The following is a 19,311-nucleotide window of genomic DNA, read 5'->3' on the forward strand; positions in this document are numbered from 1 at the left end:
ACTTGGTATAAGAGAGGGAATGGAGGATGGGGAGGAAGATGACACCATTCACCATCCCTTACCATTGCCTTCTCTGAGTATCTGGGAGGTTTCGGTAGCTCAGAGCAATCTTTGGGGAATATAGGCGGATTTTCTTTGGGTCAGTGTTTCTAAAACTTTGATCTTTATAAATAACCTCGTATCAAGCCATAGGCCAACAAGAAACAGATGGTACACTCAAATTGTGTAGTTTGAGAATTTATTAAGAGGACTCTTTACAAAGGTGTTGGCAGGAAGTGAGGAAATCACGAGGGACAGTGCAAGTTCTGTGGGGCTGGGGGCAGTGGGAGCTGCTGTGCTCTGTGTCTGAAGAGGCCAGAGGAGGAAGCACCAGAGTCTGGAGACAGACAGATCTGCAGGACCTCTGGTCAAGGGTCAGTGAGGGGGCAGCAATCCTGCAGAGAGGGAACCGAGTAAACAGATTCTCCATCCTCAGTCTTCTTTCTTCCCTCATTCTCCTGTTGGTGCGCCCACTGAGTGACTCCAGCCAGAAGCTGGAAGGCAAGAGGCGCGTTGATGTGGGGTATAAAACCGAGCAGAGAAGGTGGGAATGGCTGGGATGGCCATGGGAACAGAGAGACATGGCGCACACCTTCACTACCTTCTCCATAGCCAGGTACTCCTGGATCCCTCTGCACTGAATGGTTTTGCCTGTGTTGTGTGTGTGCTCAGTCGCTCCAGTCGTGTCCAACTCTTTGAGTCCCCCTGGACTGTAGCCCCCCAGGCTCCTTTGTCCATGGGATTCTCCAGGCAAGAATACCGGCGTGGGAGGAGCAGGGGATATTCCCAACTCAGGGATGGGAACTGCATTTCCTGCAGCTCCTGCACTGGCAGGCGGATTCTTAAACCACTGAGCCACCTGGGTTTGGCTTAAGTCTTAACAACAATTTTGACCATTTTTAAGTGTATAATTTAAGTAGTATTAAGCACATCCTCATTGTTGTGCAGCCATTACCACTATCCATCTCCAGAAATTTTTCATCATCCAGGACTGAAACTTTGTCCCCATTAACCAACAACTCCCCATTTGCCGCTCCCCTCAAATGCTGGTAACCACCATTCTAATGTTTGTCTCTATGAATTCTACTCTTCTAGAATACCTGATGCAATCATACACTGTTTATGCCTTTGTATCTGGCCTGTTTTACTTATGTTTCCATGGTTCATCCATATTGCAGCATGTGTCAGAATTTCCTTCCTTCTCAAGGGTGAATAATATTTTATTGTGTGTATAAACCACATTTTGTTTATTGTTTCATCCATCAGTGGACACTTGGATTGCTTCCACCTTTTGGCTATTGTGAATAATGCTGCGAAGAATATGGGCATACATATAGTGTTTGAGACAAAAAAAAAAAAAAACAAAAACCCTAAATAAACGGGCTTTGAAAGGAAACTGCTGACTTGCCAATTCACTCTCCACAATAGAGGCTGGGCAAATGATGCAAGCAGCAGGCTGCAGCTGCATCCGGGCTGAGTCACCCAGGTCATCAGGAGGGAGCGCTTCAGTCCTTGTCCAAAGCCCAGGTGACACAGTGTGAACGCTCACAGACACACTCTGCTTTCAGCACTGTCCACCCCAGTCAGTAGAACAACTTGAAAAATCTTCTTCAATATATGGACTTAAGAGGTTTTATTTCCCCCTCAAAACCCAAACCCTTCTTTCCTTTTATCCTTCCCTTTTTTAACTCCACCCAGGTTCCCAGCAAGAACCTCCCTAGAGGAAAGGGTGGAGGCAGAAAGCAGAGCAAACGCCAGTGTGACTGAATGGAAAGCTGAATTTAGGGACTGTCCCGAATGCCCTGTGCTGAACCTAGAAATGTAAAGGCCAGAAGTGATCGCAGGGAACTTGATTTCTAATTTTAAAAAGGTTTTACAAGACTATCCTTTTTTGCATATGTATTAAATAAGGTTTTAGGGAGGGGAAAAAAAAAAAACCTCCCTAGAGACAGACCTACCCTGAACTGAATAAGGCTGTATTTCCTGTTCTCTTACTTTAAAGCACTGTTAGACTCTCACATTTTATTTTGCTCCCCATTAGAAACTAGATCATTACCATACATGGAAAGCCAGTTTCCCTTATAAAAATAAATACGAGAACATAACAGTGTTTAAAAACTCCAACTAGCTCCTGTGGCTTGCTGAAGGCTCTATGCCCCAGGCCTGCTTTATTCTTATTAAAAAGAAAAAATTAGCAAGTGTGAGAGAAATGTCAAAAACTTATCAACACCAAACAGAGACTTTCTTCTGTGCATACGATCAGTGGACTGAAAGAAATTTAGAGCCTGACTAGCAAATTCACCATGAGATCTGATGTTATTTAATGCTGGGTCTATGTGCTACACTGCCTATGCTCTAGGAAACCTGCCTTTATGTCTGTGGGATGTGTGTGGAGTTAAGAAAAGGGGAGAGGTAACAGAACTTGCCTGATGGCAGGGCAAAGGCAGAGTGTGGGTCTCTCATTCACACCCATGTCACCCCCAACTCCCGCTGAGATGGGGTTTCATGAACAGAGACTGTTGTTGTTCAGTTGCTAAGTAGGATCCAACTCTGTGACCCCGTGAACTACAGCATGCCGGGCTTCCCTGTCCTTCACTGTCTCCCAGAGTTTGCTCAAATTCATGTCCATTGAGTCAGTGATGCTATCTAACCATTTTATCCTCTTTCGCCCCCTTCTCCTTTTGCCTTGAATCTTTCCCAGCATTGGGGTCTTTTCCAATGAATCGGCTCTTCGAATCAGATGCCCAAAGTATTGGAGTTTCAGCTTCAGCATCAGTCCTTCCAATGGATATTCAGGGTTGATTTCATTTAGGATGGGCTGGTTTGATCTCCTAGCAGTCCAAGGGATTCTCAAGCATCTTCTCCAACACCACAGTTCAAAAGCATCAATTCTTGGCACTCAGCCTTCTTTATGGTACAACTCTCACATCCATACTTGACCACTGGAAAAACCATAGCTTTGATTATACAGACCTTTATAGGCAAAGTGACGTCTCTTTAATTCAGGAATCGGCCCCTATACTTATGTGACACTAAAAGCATTAATTCTGGAGGCTTCTTCTCTCTGGCTACTATTCTGAGTATGTTCAGTTTGTACTGCAGTCCCCAGAGTGGGCTCCATTTACTAGGCTTCTTCCCCCGACGGCACGTGGCTCATTTGTTCTTTGTTAATCCTCCATTGCGTCACCCAAGAGTTGCTTTAGGGTTACCTATAGTTCTTCAGAGTTTAAAAATCGGTATTGATCCAGATTGCTTGCTTTCTTGTGGAGTTAATTTTTTGAACCTGAATGAACTTTCCATGTAACGCAATTCCTTCACATATTATTATTGTAGTCTCTCCAACCCATCAGAAATTTTTCACATCCTAATCTTATCTTAAGGAATACTTAGTGCTCCCTCTAAGCTTTATGTCATTTAAATCTATATCTATATGTAGATATATATGACGTTTTTTGTAGACTCCTATATCTATAGATAAGAACTTGAAAGGAGGCCAAGGGTAGAGACCTACTTCTGTGTTAGTTGCTCATTTGTCTCTGATTCTTTGCGACCCCATGGACTGTAGCTCCCCAGGCTCACCTGTCCATGGAATTCTCCAGGCAAGAATACTGGAGTGGGTTGCCATTCCTTTCTCCAGGAGATCTTCCCAACCCAGGGTTCGAACTCAGGTCTCCTTCATTGCAGGCAGATCCTTTACCAACTGAACCACCAGGGAAGCAGAGATAACAAATTGAAACCAACAAATTGATTTATCTTAATCAAATGTAATTAAGATCAATCAATACTCTGGACTTTTGTATATATTTCTAACTCATGTTTACCTTGGTACTTACATATTATGAGAAAAGTTTCAATTCTTTATATATACAACAATACCCTGATTAAAATATGATTAATTTAACTTTAGCATGACTTAATTCCTAGAAATGCAGGCTCCTAATAATTGCTATTTTATTATCTAAATACATCCCAGCAAACTTTTTAGTGAATTATTCTTTGCTGGGAATCAACATCAAACTTCCTGATCTCTAATTTTAGAGTCTCTGCTTTCTGGTTACTGGAGAGAATATATGTACCCACCATCTTCTAACCTTCTCTTTGGGATTATCTAGTGATCACTGAATAAAGACCCCAGTTACCCAGTGAAGTCTTTCTAAAGCAAGATTATAATTCAAGGTCTGAATAGTGTGGTTGATTTAAAGCAGTTGAGTGATTTCTTTTCAACCTTGGTCTCCCTGTTACGTTCACCCCCAAACCAATACATGTTCATTTTGACAAGTCAGATTGTAGACACACTTTATGGTTTCCATGACCCCAAGGTAATGAGTGTCAATAGCTTGATGTATGTCCTATATATCTTTCCACATCAATACAAATATATACACACATGATTATTGGACTTTTTTTGTTTGGGTTTTTTTTTTTTTTTTAAACAAAGATGAAATCATAGCACACACTATATTCTGTAATTTTCCTTTGTTATTCACAATATATCATGAATATTCCTCCTGGGCCATACACAGACTTAATTTATTCCCTGAATATATACATTCCAGAGCATGGTCATACCATAATTTAGCCAGCCACTTTCTTGGGATGAATATTAAGGCTGTTTCCAGTTTTCTTCAATTACAAATGATGCTGCAATAAGTATTTTGTAAATTTATTTCTATATTTCTTTGGTGAGAATAGCTGGGTCAACAGATACAGCAAAAGTTTAGTAGTGCTGGATTACTTTCCAAAAATGTCATATCAATTTACATACATTCTGACAATGGTTGAAAGAAATAGTTTCTTTTCAACTACTTATTCAAGTAATTGCTTCACCTAAGATCAGTAACCCAAATTTCTCCTCTGGAGTTACCACATGGTATTCAACACTTTCCAAGTTGGCCAACCAGTTGGCCATCCATGAAATTGGAATAATGCTCTTTCCTTCAGAAGAATAGGGGCCTGAAATTTTATTACCTTTTAAAAATGACATTCATTTAGACACAGTAGTCCTCAGAGCAGTGAAATTTCCTGTAGGTGAGCTGTGATGAACTTTTAAAAATGAAGGCTATTGTTGTTATGATTATAAAATTCAACTAATTTAAAAAAATATTTATTTGGCTGTGCTAGGTCTTAGGTACATGGGATCTTTGATCTTCAATGCAGCATACGGGATCTACTTCTCTGACCAAGCCTTTGCTTTGGGAACATGGAGTCTTAGTCACTGGACCACCAGGGAAGTCCCAAAATTCAACTAATATTAAAAGTTATGAAAGAGAAAGTGAAAAGCTAAAACTTCCTGAGCATTTAGCATTCTAATCCCTTTACATAAATTGTCTTATATAATCCTCCCAACAATTGTATGTATTACTTCATTTTACATATAAGAAAACTGAGGGACAGGAAAATTAAACAACTTGTCCATGGTTAGACAACTAGGTTCAGGGTTCACACCAAGCTGTCTGTCATCTGGGCTCTAACCACCACATTATACGGTTGTGCATATAAACTTGCTCAGTTGGTTTCTAGAACTTAGATGTCTTAACCAATGTCTCTAAAGAAAGATCTCCTCAGTCTGGCCCCATTCTATCTAACTAAAATTACTTGCCATTCCCCCGAGTGTGCTTAAGCCAGTATCCCCTAAAAGATACTGTGGACAATGCCTTCTCCAAGCCTTTGCAGCTGCTGCTACCTCCATTCAGACTCTGCCAGTCATTCTGGGTCCACTTCCAGCTCTCTCCTCTGGGAAGCCCGGCCACTCACAGGTCATTACAGTTGGTATCTGTGCAGCCTTGCAATGGTGGTGAATAGCTTATTCCATGTTGATCAGGCTATGTTTTCTCTTTCTCTGTGTCTTCCACATCGTAAGCATGCAATAAAAGCTCTTTTAATTAAAGATAATGCTCTAAGGATATAGACAAAGAGAGAGGATAAGGCACAGAGAGGCTTGACTCTAAAGGTTGGTGTCTTTTCATAAGTTTTAGGAATGGCCTTCATTTATTCAACTTGTTTTAAAATTTCACCTGCCATTGTTACACTTTAACCTTTAAAAATCTCTGCAGAGGAAAGCTCTGGTTGTGCATATAAATATAAATACAACTCTTCCCAAATTGCTGCATTCTCATCCAGTCCTTGATTTTCTTGTTGAGTGTTTGGGGAATAGATGGGGAAACAGGGGAAACAGCATCAGACTTTATTTTTTGGGGCTCCAAAATCTCTGCAGATGGTGACTGCAGCCATGAAATTAAAAGATGCTTACTCCTTGGAAGGAAAGTTATGACCAACCTAGACAGCATATTCAAAAGCAGAGACATTACTTTGCCAACAAAGGTTTGTCTAGTCAAGGCTATGGTTTTTCCTGTGGTCATGTATGGATGTGAGAGTTGGACTGTGAAGAAGGCTGAGCACCGAAGAATTGATGCTTTTGAACTGTGGTGTTGGAGAAGACTCTTGAGAGTCCCTTGGACTGCAAGGAGATCAAACCAGTCCATTCTGAAGGAGATCAGCCCTGGGATTTCTTTGGAAGGAATGATGTTAAAGCTGAAACTCCAGTACTTTGGCCACCTCATGTGAAGAGTTGACTCATTGGAAAAGACTCTGATGCTGGGAGGGATTGGGGGCAGGAGGAGAAGGGGACGACAGAGGATGAGATGGCTGAATGGCATCACTGATTCGATGGACATGAGTCTGGGTGAACTCTGGGAGTTGGTGATGGACAGGGAGGCCTGGCGTGCTGCGATTCATGGGGTCGCAAAGAGTCAGTCGGAGACGACTGAGCGACTGAACTGAACTGAAATGAACTGAAGTGACATTCTGAAAGTGACGTACTGCTTTCCCTAGCCTTAAACACACCTCTGACCTCACTTTTGAGCACACCCAAGCTCAGTGGTGATCATCTCAGTCCTGCCTCTTCTCCAGAAGAGATGGCTTCCTCCTTCTAGAGGAGAGTTTAGAGGTGATGGGAACATTGCTGTACCTGAGTCTTTCCATGCCTGTTTGAAGGCCTTAAAATCCTCCCTGATCCTCAGTATTTACCCTCTTATTTATGAAACCATACTGTTTAATTTTTGTGGCCATTCAGTATATTGACAGCAACCCAAACTCAATTCATGCAAAATCAAATCAACATCTCCCCCAAAGTTATTCTTCCTCTCCTTAGTGTAATAGCCACCACCATCATCCAATCTCCAGGCTTGAGGCCTGAGTCATCTTTGACTCAGAACATCACAGCACTTGCTAAAATTAAAAAAAAAAAAAAAAAATCTGTTTCTTAAAAAATTGTCTGTTATCTGTCCCCTCCTGTCTGTTCCCTCAGATATGTGGTAAGACCCTGGATCTGACACCAAACTCAAACTAGTCTCTTTTCCCCCAGCTTCTTTCTCCTCTAGTCCATTCTATTTACCTGGGCCAGATAACCCTACAAACTCTTTTTAAACTTACCAGTCTCCTGCTCCATAATTTTCACTGATGTCCTTAGAATAAGGGCTTCATGGCTTCCCTGGTGGCTCAGAGGTTAAAGCATCTGCCTGGAATACGGGAGACCCTGGTTCAATCCCTGAGTCGGGAAAACCCCCTGGAGAAGGAAATGGCAACCCACTCTAGTACTCTTGCCTGGAGAATCCCATGGAGGGAAGAGCCTGGTAGGCTACCGTCCATGGGGTCGCAGAGTCGGACACGACTGAGCGACTTCACATTTCACTTTCACTTAACTTCTTAACCTAGACTTCTGGAACTTTGTGGCTAAATTCTTATCTCTTTTCCTTGATTTCTTTCTTACTCTTTAGCAAAAGAAATCCTTAGCCCCTGATGAATTGATTCACTATAATTATTATTATTATGTTCTTTAAATAACCTTTCACATTAGTCATCAAGCCACAGAGTGTCAGAGGAGGAAACCAAGATCCAAAAAGATTCAGGGAATTTCCCAAAGCTGTTAGCCACTAGAGGAAAGCATAGCAATTCTCCCATTTATATTGTACTTCCAAACTTGGGCATTTCTATTGGGTTTTGATAAATTTAAATGGCTCTTCATTACATGTGAGTGTGAGCTTTAATAACATTTTGAAGATAAACAAGGGACAGTGTTTATCCGGAAGTAAATCCTTGCTGCTGCCTTGAAGCTGTGGATCATTTATCCAGGCCTAAGCCAGTACAGATTCTTAGTTTAGACAGAGCTGGAAGGTGGAGAGGTGGGAAGAAATCTAGGTAAATACCCTATGAAGAGCAGCCTCATATATGGCACCCCTCTTCAAGGCACTGGGATCAGACTGACTTAACTAGAAACATCCCTTCTCTCTTGCAATCACCAGGCCTCTCAACTTTAAAACTCCCACAGTGTTCACTCAGCCCTCCTGGTTTGGGCTTGAAACTGAAACTACACAACCTCAGGATTACTTCCTTTGACTCTCAACCCAACCTTCAATTCAGAAGTTACCCTCTGCTGTATTTCGTACAGCAGTTTCACTGGAGAGTACAGTGAAATGGGTAAAACTGGAGACAAATAATCATAAAACCAGAATATTCACTCATTCAGCAAACGTTTACTATAAGCCAATGATGTACCATGTATCAGGCACCATTCTGAAGGCAATCTTCTTCTTAAGAACTACAACATAACTGAATGCTTACTATGTCCCAGGCATGTTTAAGTATATATACTTAAACTCTTACAACAAACATATGATATAGGTTCTTTTTTTTTTTTTTTTTTTGTACTATTTAACATATGAACAAGGTAAGGGGCTGAGCAGTAAAGTTCCTAGACAGTGAATGAAGAGGTTACATGGCAGAGCTGAAATCTGAAACCAGGCAATCCAGCCCCAGAGCTTCATATTCTTACCCCTACATTAACATGGTGTCTTAACCCAATGTCTACTTATGTCATTCTCATCTTCTTAAAAAAAAACTAACATTTACTTATAATGACAAAATGTCTGGCCATGTGCTAGACGCTGGGAATGCAAATACAAATAAAATGGAAAGGACTATTCTCTTCAGAAACTCACTCATTAGCTCATAAGTGAGCCATCACGTGCCAGTGTTGGTGGTCTATAATTTACTTTAAAATACTTCAGCTAGGGCTTCCCTGGTGGCTCTGGTAAAGAATCCGCCTACCAGTGTAGGAGACACGAGTTCAATCCTGATCTGGAAGGATCCAACGTACTGCGGAGCAACCAAGCCCATGCACCACAACTGTTGGGCCTGTGCTCGAGAGCCCATGAGCTGCAACTACTGAAGCCCACGTGCCCTAGAGCCCATGTTTCTCATCAAGAGAAGCCACTGCAATGAGAAAGCCGGGCACCACAGCTAGGGAGTAGTCCCACTCACCACAACTAGAGAAAAGCCCGTGCAGCAATCAAGACCCACAACAGCCAAAAATAAAAATAAACAAATAAAAATAGTTTACAAAATACTTCAGCTAAACAGTGTGATACATGAGTCACCTTTAGTCACCATTCTAGGAATGTTTGATCAATTATCTAAATCAGGAATAAATACTTTAGGGGAAGTCATCTGACATTTCACCTAAGCTCACAGTCCAGAGGCAGCTACTATAATCCCTTCAATCCTCTTCATGTCCCCATGGCCCCATCTCAATCCTCAGAACCCCTGGGAAGCATTTAGAACTACAGATTCTAACTAAGCCCAGGGGCCCTCGAAATTCAATTGTAACTGGTTTGCTATAGGACCAGTTTTATATTGTTTTATATATTTATATTTCAAACATTTTTGTTATGAGACATTTCAAACACATATAAAATTAGAAATATAGAATAATGAATTTCCATATACCTGCTATCCAGCTTCAACAATTAACAACTCTTGGGGCTGTCTTCTTTTGTCTATGGCATTGGTGTTTTTAAAAACTTCTCAGTTTATTTTAATATGCAGTCAGATTTGGGAATCATTGATCTAAACAAGTAATCATTGCTCTAAATAAACAAATAAGTGCAATCACTGCAAACAAAGAAGCATGCATTAGACATAGTGGAAGCGGATGATGAAGGAAAAGGGCTAGGGTTTCCATAATTCCTCACTGGATCTCAGGGTTTCCGGGGCTAAACCATCCCTTGGCAGTTCTGATGTCTGAGACTCTGCTAGGGGGTGCTTCTTTAGCTTGGCCTGAGGATCCTAGGCTGGAAGCTGGAATTACATGCTCACACACCCACAAAATAAAGGCCTTCTCAAATATATATCCATATTTAGTTGCATTAAATTGGAGTTTACTAGGTTAGATAAAATAACAGTATAAACAGGGTGCTTTTTTTTTTTTTTCTTTCTAATGTTTATGTTTGTGACTAAGGAAACAGACGTTGAAATAAATTAGGAAGGGGGGAAAGGAAAGAAACAGAAGGGGAGCCGAGAATAGTGAGGAATCAAGTTACCTGATGCAGTGGGGCAGTGCACAGCCCCTAGCGCGCAGCTGTTGTGGCTGGCCTGACCCAGCAACCTGTTACCAGGCAACGGTTGCTGTGAGACCACTAAGCCAGAAGATTCGAGCGGTGATTAGTGGTCCCGCTTAGCCATTGGTCGGCACCCGCAGTAGACTGCACCCCCAACCGGCAACTGTCAATGAGCAACCGTTAGCGGTGCCACTTGGTCATTGGTCGGAGTCACAGTAATCCCTCCCCAGAGCGAGCAACCGTTAGTAGCACTGCTCTGCCAGTGGTCAGAGGAGTGGTGGTTGTCCAAAGGAAAGTGAGGTTAAGAGGTGGGTCCTGGCTTCTCTGGGGCCCTCCAGCTCACCCGGTGAGCTAAGAGGTCTGCGGAACAGGCTTGGAGCTGTGTCCTGCAGGGCTCTAGAGCCCTCCACAGGCCACACACACTGGCTGGTCCCAGGCCTTGAGGTAGTAGTGAACCTCGCCCCCATTCCTGCCTCTGTGACCTAATATCAGCGGCAGTCTACGGGATCTGGCCCCCTAAATGCTATTTGGGTGGCCTGAGGAGGCTGAGGGCTATTTGGGTCCTGGACGCCTGGCTCCCTCAGCGATGATGGCTGGGCAGGGTCTGGGGACCTGGCCCTGAGGGAGCCACCAGTTGAGATCTGCTTCTTCAGCACTGGGAGGAGGACCCCGATTGGGTGCTGGACTAACGTTCCTGGGCAGTGTAACCGGCCAATGCAGGGACCCCTCCCCCAAGCCCCCCCCCCCCCCTCCACCCCACCTCCTCTTAGCCAGGGCCTGGACCTTGGAAGGTGAACTTTGAGTCTTGGGACCTTGCCCTTCCTTGTCAGAACAGACTGTTTGGTGGAGTTTTACAAGAACATAGTTAACTGACCGTAACTAATCTCCAGAATTAAGGATCTGACACAAATAAAGTGAAAAGTGAAAGTGAAGTTGCTCAGTCGTGTCCGACTCTTTGGGACCCCATGGACGGTACCCTACCAGGCTCCTCCATCCATGGAATTTTCCAGGCAAGAGTACTGGAGTGGGTTGCCATTTCCTTCTCCAGGGGATCTTCCTGACCCAGGGTACAAAGACACAAAGAAGTCTACAACTAACCATGCCCTTCCTTCTCCTTTCCTAGAAAAAGGGCTTTGCTTTGGGGGAGTTTGGGGTTTTTAAGATATAAGCCACCCATCTCCTTGCGGGGCCCTGCAATAAACCTTTATTTGCTCCAAATTCTGGAATTTGGTATATTTGGCCTCACTATGCAGCAGGCACACAGACCTTGTGCTCGGTAACAGTTACAAGAAACAAGGAAGAGAAGAAACCAAACTGGAGAATGGAGAAGTCGCCAATGTTTTCCTCTCAGACACTTCAGGGAGGAGGATGAAGGCCAAGCTGTCCAGGGCAGGAGATGGGGACACCAGGCCTGAGCCCCAAGACACCAAACAGAAAGGACCTCCATCCTCAGCCACACACGAGTCAAAGAGAAAGTTGAATAGTGGACAGAAGCAAAAGAAAACTGGAAAGCAGAACTAGAAGTGCTAAAATCCCAAGAGTTTTATCTGACCCACGCTTAAATGAGTAGCAGCTGAACTTAACAAAGCTCCAATCGGTGCCACTTAAACACCAGTGCACCGCGAGACCATGGCCATAGGTCATAGTCTGCATGGCCCTTTGGTGCCTCCAGAGGAAGCCTAGGGAGAGAGGAGGCTGAACAAGGCAACCCCATAGGATCTTCAAGTCCTGTGGAGACTGATACTAACAGAGCTGGAGGGAAATGGTGCGAGAGTGGGCAGGGAGGGGATGTTTGCACCAGCCTTGTGGGATGCATAGGGTTCAGGGCTGACAGAGGGCAATTCCAGGCCATTGAGTATCTGTCTGTTGACAGTGGCAATCATGTGCTGTGCAGAGGAGGGCTCGTGGGAAGGCTAACGTCAGAGAAGTGAACCAAAAGTGAAATAAAATCCCATGATCTCCAGGGAAATTTCTGAGTAGAAGACACGTGTAAGTGCATAAATTCAATGACAATTAGAAATGAAACTGCTGAGAGCATTTCTTCAGTTATCAGGATTTGTGAGGGCATCTACAGGAAACCAGAGTGTTCAGAATATTCAGGGAAGAAGGCCCAGAATCTCTAAGGTGGACTTGACTCCCCTCCCAGGAAGTTCTACCCAGAGTCTTTCACAGGTATCTCTTCCCATGGCCATCACATTCTCTGGCCCTGGTACTGTAATAGGGGCGGAGCAGGTGTGCAGCTATTATCTCGAGACTAATATTGGGAGACCCTTAGTGCCACAGTTAGGGATCCCACTCCACCAACAGTCAGCCTTGCAGTGGTTCTCTCCCTGCAAAGAGTGTGGTGGGAGGTAGCTCTCAGCCTTTTCTCTGCAGCCCTCCAGGCCTTAGGTGGGTGGGTTCAGCTGGGGGACCCAGGAACAGGCTGAGGTCTGTGTTCTACAGAGCTCCAGATCCCTCTCCATAGTCGGCACTGGCCAGGCCCAGACCCAGCTCCATTACCTAATGGTGACGACAGTCTCAATGGGTCACAGTCTATGGAGGCCTCAGCACCTAGAGTATAAGGATACTGCTATTAAGGTAACAGCTTCAACCAACTTCAGTCTCTCCAAGTTTCAAAAATTGGTATAGCTGAGATCAGCTGTCTACCTCTAGGAGGTGGCCAGAGGCCAGGGTTAAGTTGCAAGGACACTGCACATCATAACTTCAGCCCCACCTCTGTGGTTGCCCTTCTCAAAGAAGGGCAATTGTTGTGAGCTAGGAATTAACCTGATTGGTATTTGCTACAATATATATTCCTAGTGATCCTATGCAAGTAATTCTCTCCAGTTTAAATGAAAAGCCTGAGGACTGGCTGGGACCCGGGTGCCTTGTTTCCTCAGTGATGATGGCTGGGCAGGGTCTGGGACCTGGCCCTGAGGGTGCTTCCAGCTGAGATCTGCCTCATCAGCCAGGCCTGGGCACAGGCATGAGGACCCAGACTGGGTGCTGGACCAACGCTCCCAGCAGGGTAACTAGCCCCGCAGAGACCTGCTACTTTTAGCCAGGGCCTGGACCTCAGAGGGTAAAAGCTGAACCTTGGGATCTTGTTCTTTCTAGTCAAAACAGAAAGTAATGTTTGTTTGGTGGAGATTTACAGAAACATCATTATCTGACTGTGACCTGACCTCAAGAACAAATGATCAGACACCAAGAAGTTTGCAACAACTAACCACATCCCCTCACCTTTCCTAGAAAAGGGCTTTGCTGAAAGCTTTCTGGGAGTTTAGGGGTGTTAAGGCATGAGCCAACTGTCATCTCTTTGTATGGCCCTTCAATAAACCTTTCTCTACTCCAAACTCCAACTTTTTTTTTTTTTAATTGTTTGGTCTCGCTGTGTATCAAGCACACAGACATGCATTTGCTAACAGTACCTCACAACCCAGTGACCATTTCAGCGGCCTTGACTATTCTCCTGGCTTTGTTTTCTCAAGTCCCTCAGAACATGAATATTGGAGAAACAGCTACACTCTGCCAGACCCCATGGTGTGCACTGAACACAACCTCCCTCCATGCTGCTTTGAGAATACCATGTCCAGGTTCACGTCCCACTGCCTTGCAGAGTTCGGGCTCCATAGCCAGTCACTGGGAGATATTGCTTCTCTTCTGCAAGCATGCCTTCCTTGTACCACCAGCCCACAGACTTTGACTTACATGCACCCTTTACCTGAATTGCTTCTGTTTTGCCTTCCTTTCTCTAGCTTTTAAGACATAGCTTAAAATCAACTTTGCTGTGAACCCTTCCCAATCCCAGAAATGGGAAGTGACACCTGCTGAACTGTTACAGCTCTTGTAGTGGTTTCAACCACTCATGTTAAGGCTTTCCACTAAGGACTGGCACAGTGTTTATTTGTATATGTATCAGGGCTCTAGCTTCACCTTAAACTAGTTACGAGTCACAGGAAGCCTATTTATACAAGGGACTGAGGAATCTTCTGGGAAGATTAATCGTCAAAGGAGTCAGGCCCAGGGAGCTTGACTTCGTAAGGCTATGGTAGAGATGGGGGAGGGTGCCTAAAGCTCATGTATCTTCTTTTCTAGATCTGGAGCTCCTTTAGGGCAGAGACCATGAGTGATTCATCCAGCAAAGCAGGTGGTATCAAGAATAGTGTTTGACAGCAGTGGATATTTAGTAAGTGTTAATGGGATAAAAGAATACTTACTATCCTCTCCTTAGAGCAAATCTGAGTATATGTCAGGCTTTATTCCTGAGTATATGAAGTTGTAATCCAGAGATTATTTTTACACATGTGTGGATCTCTAGCATGGGCTTATTGTAAGAGGTTCACAAATCCATATCATGTCAATAATTTTATGGAGACTGAATAAATACAATGCTTTGGACATAGTGCATGCAACACTGTTTCAAACAGATAAAGATACTATTTTGGTTAATTTTTTCAGTCTTTAAATGTATCTATAACCCTTATTGGAATGCAAATGTCTTTTGCCATTACATATGACATTAGATAATAAAAACACAACTTCTATGACATTAAAGTCTGATCCTTTTAAAAAAAAACACACATTAAAAGAGGTCCCTAGGACTTCCCTGGTAGCATAGTGGATAAGAACCTGCCTGCCAATGCAAGAGACATGGGTTCAATCCCTGGTCTGGGAAGATTCCACATGCCACAAGTCTGTCCACCAGAATGGCTGAAGCCTGTGCACTTAGAGCCTGTGCTCTGCAACAAGAGAAGCCACCGCAATGAGAAGCCTGCACATAGGAGTGAAGAGTAGCCTCCACTTGCCACAGTTAGAGAAAGCCCACGCAGAAGCAATGAAGACCCAGAGCAGTCACAATTTTTTTTTTTTTTTTAAAGAGGTCTCCATCCCGAGGAACCTCTGTTATATACCACATGTGTGTAACTATAGCCCTACCTGGGCAGGCCCCCAGCTTGCAGGGGCAGGGCCCTACCCTCCAGGTGACATGTTTTAGTCTCAATTTACAGTGTACAATGAGCTTTTCTGTTGTTTGTTTATTGCTTCATTCACTGCCTAAAACAACCCTCAAGGATTGGCAAGAGAGCGGTTGGATTTGTAGGACTTACAAGAGGCTTCTGTTGTGAAATGTACATGGAAGAGACAGAAATCCAACAGGAAAGAAAATAAATACACAGGATAATTTTAGGAAAAAAAATGAGAAAAGAAGAGCTCTATAGAACACACTGAAATGTTCTACAAAGCACATAATTGGAATCCTAAAAGGTGAGGAAAGAGGACTAGGGCTCTGAAGATGACAAGGCAAGAGGACAGAAGGTTATGCTGAGGTGAGGCAGGGGTCTTAGCTGGGATGATGACATTGAGCTGAGAACTGGATGACCAGAAGTAGTAGCCAGGAGAAACTATGATTGAAAGCATTGCAGAGAGAAAGAAAAACCATGAAGATCCTCATGTAGAAAGGAGCTGGGTGTGCATGAGGAGCACCCAAAAGTCTACTGTGGCTGAAACATGGGTGACAAAGAGATTGGAAAGAGGCATGGGTGGAGAGACAGGCAGGCAGGTGGGGCCTTATGGGTCATAAGTGGCTAAAAGAGTAGCATTCATCAGGTATTTCTTTTGCTTTCCCATATTTCACAGTTCCTTTAATCAGCAAAGCACAGAATTAATTATTAAGTAGGTCCATGTGACTAGCTCTTGTCAATGGACTGAGGGCAGAGAGACTTTAGCAGAGAGGGCCAAAGCATCAAAGAGCCAGTACAGAAACGTCAAGCCACTTCTTTATTCAGTGGACAGAGCCAGAAGGTCTAAGTAGGTTGAATCACTGAATTGCAATATGAAGACAGTTGCCCTGATGAGTCATACATATTCTCAGTAGACTTTAAGAGCAATAAATCTGTATGATATTAAGTCATAATAGACTGATTCTGACTAATAACACATGGTAAAAAGTTTAGATTTTATTCTAGGAAGTCATTTGAAATTTTTAGCAAGAGAGTGAAGACATCATACATATATTGATATGATCACTTTGTATAGAACTGATTATGGGGAGGACAGACAGAAATCAGGAGCCAGTTATAAATCTATTAAAGTTCATCTAGCCATGAAATAATGGTAGCTTGAATTTTGTGCTGGCAGTGGACATGGTGAGTTGAATTGGGGATATATTTTGAAGAAAGAACTAACAAGACAGGAGAATTACCTGGCAATCCAGTAGTTAGGACTCAGTGCATTCACTGCCAGGGGCCAGGATTCAATCTCTGGTTGGGGAACTGAGATCCTGCAAGCTGTGCGGCACAGCCAAAAAAACCTAACAAAACTGATGGAAAGACTCCAAGGTTTGGGGCCTGGGCAACTGAATAGGGAGAGACAAAGAGTTATAAAACATGTTTTGGTTTAAAGATCTCTTTCAAAGGACAAGGAGAAAGAGAGAGAGAAAATGTTTCCCAACTCCTTTCACAGAGTCAGCATAACCTTGATATTAAAACCTGACAAGGTTCATAGATGCAAAACTCCTAAACAAAGTATTTATGAACCAAGTTCTATATACATAAAGAGGAAAATATATCATAATAAAATTGGATTTGTTCCAGGGATGCAAGTTTGTTTTAGCATTCACTTATCTGGAGTTTGTTAACAGAATAGAGAAAAATAAACTTGACTAATGCAGAAAAGGAGAAGGCAATGGCACCCCACTCCAGTACTCTTGCCTGGAGAATCCCATGGACGCAGGAGCCTGGTAGGCTGCAGTCCGTGGGGTCGCTAAGAGTCTGACACGACTGAGAGACTTCACTTTCACTTTTCCCTTTCATGCATTGGAGAAGGAAATGGCAACCCACTCCAGTGTTCTTGCCTGGAGAATCCCAGGGATGGTGGAGCCTGGTGGGCTGTCGTCTATGGGGTTGCACAGAGTCAGACACGACTGAAGCGACTTAGCAGCAGCAGCAGCAGCAATGCAGAAAAATCACTTGATAAAATTCCATACTTATTCATGATTTTAAAAATTAAGACTAGAACTTCTTTAATCTGACAGGATACTATAAAAACCTAATAGCATATATCATACTTAATGGTGAAATACTGAAAGTATTTTCCTTACAGTCAGGTGTGAGAGAAGAATGTCCTCATCATCCTTGCTGCTCATCCCTGCACTTGAGGTCCAACCCAGTGCAGCAAGGCACCAAAAGAAAGGAGGAAGAGTGGGAGGAGTGTGGAGGAAGAAAGCAGAGGTCAAGAAGGAAGAAATAAAACTGTCATTATTTACAAATGACACAAATGTATCTATGGAAAATCTGAAAGACTCCATGGATTGGTAATTAGAATTGATAAATGGATTCATCAGGATCTCTGGATGGAGGTTGAAGAAACAAAAATCCATTTTATTTCTGTATACCAGTGATAAAAGAAAGTAAAAATATTAAATAATAATGTTTACAATAGCACTAAATTGAACAAATACCTAGAAATAAATGTAACAAAATTTTTGCAAGAATATTTGTATGGAAAACTACAGAACACTATTAAGAAAAAAAATTTTTAATGAAGCATACTATGCTCATAAATTGAAAAATCATTATAAAGATATTAACTCTTTACCAACCTAATCCACAGTGTGAATGTGATTCCAATAAAATTCCAGCAGAGCTATATTTTTGTGGAAATTATTAATAACAAGCTGGTTCTAAAATTTATATGGAAATGCAAAGGGAATAACCAAGACTTGAATAAGAATGAAGACCACCAGATATCAAAACATAAAGCTGCAACAATTAACCAGATGGTATTGTCAACAGGTAGGAAAATAGACAAATGGAATAGACTAGAAGATTCAGATAGAGACCTACAAATACATGGATACTTAATTTATGACAAAGAGGACACTGAACACTAGTATAGGTAGGATAAGCCACTCAGTAAGCACTGCTGTCTATTGGATATCCACAAGGCAATAACAAATTTGATCCTTATTTTATACCATACACAAAAATCAAATGCAGGTTGCTTGTAGACCTAACTGTGAAATGTAAAACAATAAAACATTTAGAAGGTAACAAAGAAGAATAAATCCAAGGCAGGAAAAGTTTTCTTAAACATGACACAGAAAGCATTAATGATGGAGGAAAAGACTGATAAATTACTACATTGAAATTAAGAACTTATTTTCATCAAAAGACATTATTTAGAGAAAAAAATTGGAAGAATACACTTGAATATCTAAGCAACAAAGGGCTTTTAACTTGAATATTTAAAGAATTCCTTAAAGTCAATGAGAAAAGCATACAGAGAAATGGACAAGAACTGGAGTAGACACTTCACAAGAGAGGATATCCGCATGGCTAAGAAAAACATGAAAAGATACTCACCCTTATCATTCACCAGGAAAATAAAAGTTAAAGCCAGAATGATATACTGCTACATACATCCAAGTGGCCAAAATGAAAAAAAAAAAAAAGACAATGCCAACTATTGGGGAGGATGTGAAACAACCAGAACACTCATAAACTGTTAGTGGGAATATTAATTGGTGCAATCACCTAGGAGGTGTTTGGCAGTATCTACTATAGTTGAACATATGCCTCAGTAATTCCAGCATATACCACCAAATGTGTATGTATGTGCACCGAAAGATAAGGTGAAGAACGTTCATAGTAGCACTATTCCTAATTGCCCCAAGCTAGAAACTACCCTAACACCCATCAGTAGTGGAATGGATAAATAGATTGCGGTATATTCACACAACAAAGTGAAGTGAAGTGAAAGTCGCTCTGTTGTGTCCAACTCTTTGTGACCCCTTGGACTATATAGTCCACAGACTTCTCCAGGCCAGAATACTGGAGTGGGTAGCCTTTCCCTTCTCCAGGGGGTCTTCCCGACCCAGGGATCAAACCTAGGTCTC

General features: G+C 42.6%; 1 protein-coding gene and 1 long non-coding RNA gene across 3 annotated transcripts in view; one reads left to right on the forward strand and one right to left on the reverse strand.

Annotated features, from left to right (window-relative positions):
- Positions 1–18,062, forward strand: part of PLA1A (phospholipase A1 member A) — a 48,069-nt gene extending 30,007 nt beyond the window's left edge. Inside the window, exons 11-12 of one of the 2 annotated variants that reach the window (XR_009732815.1) lie at positions 14,514–14,604; positions 17,517–18,062. Coding sequence is in view for 1 of the 2 variants with exons in the window: in XM_061398094.1 (XP_061254078.1) it covers positions 14,514–14,544 (31 nt within the window). In the remaining variant the exon portion in view is untranslated. Of the gene's footprint in view, positions 1–14,513 lie in introns of both variants that reach the window. The other variant, XM_061398094.1, reaches the window with a different exon arrangement.
- LOC133236683 (uncharacterized) lies at positions 222–7,967 on the reverse strand. Its single transcript, XR_009732992.1, has 2 exons — positions 3,619–7,967; positions 222–533 (listed from the first exon to the last, which is right to left on the reverse strand). It is a non-coding gene; the product is annotated as an uncharacterized LOC133236683 (long non-coding RNA).
- Positions 18,063–19,311: the final 1,249 nt, after the last annotated feature.

Source organism: Bos javanicus, chromosome 1 (genome assembly GCF_032452875.1).
Source record: "Bos javanicus breed banteng chromosome 1, ARS-OSU_banteng_1.0, whole genome shotgun sequence".
Classification (NCBI taxonomy): domain Eukaryota; kingdom Metazoa; phylum Chordata; class Mammalia; order Artiodactyla; family Bovidae; genus Bos; species Bos javanicus.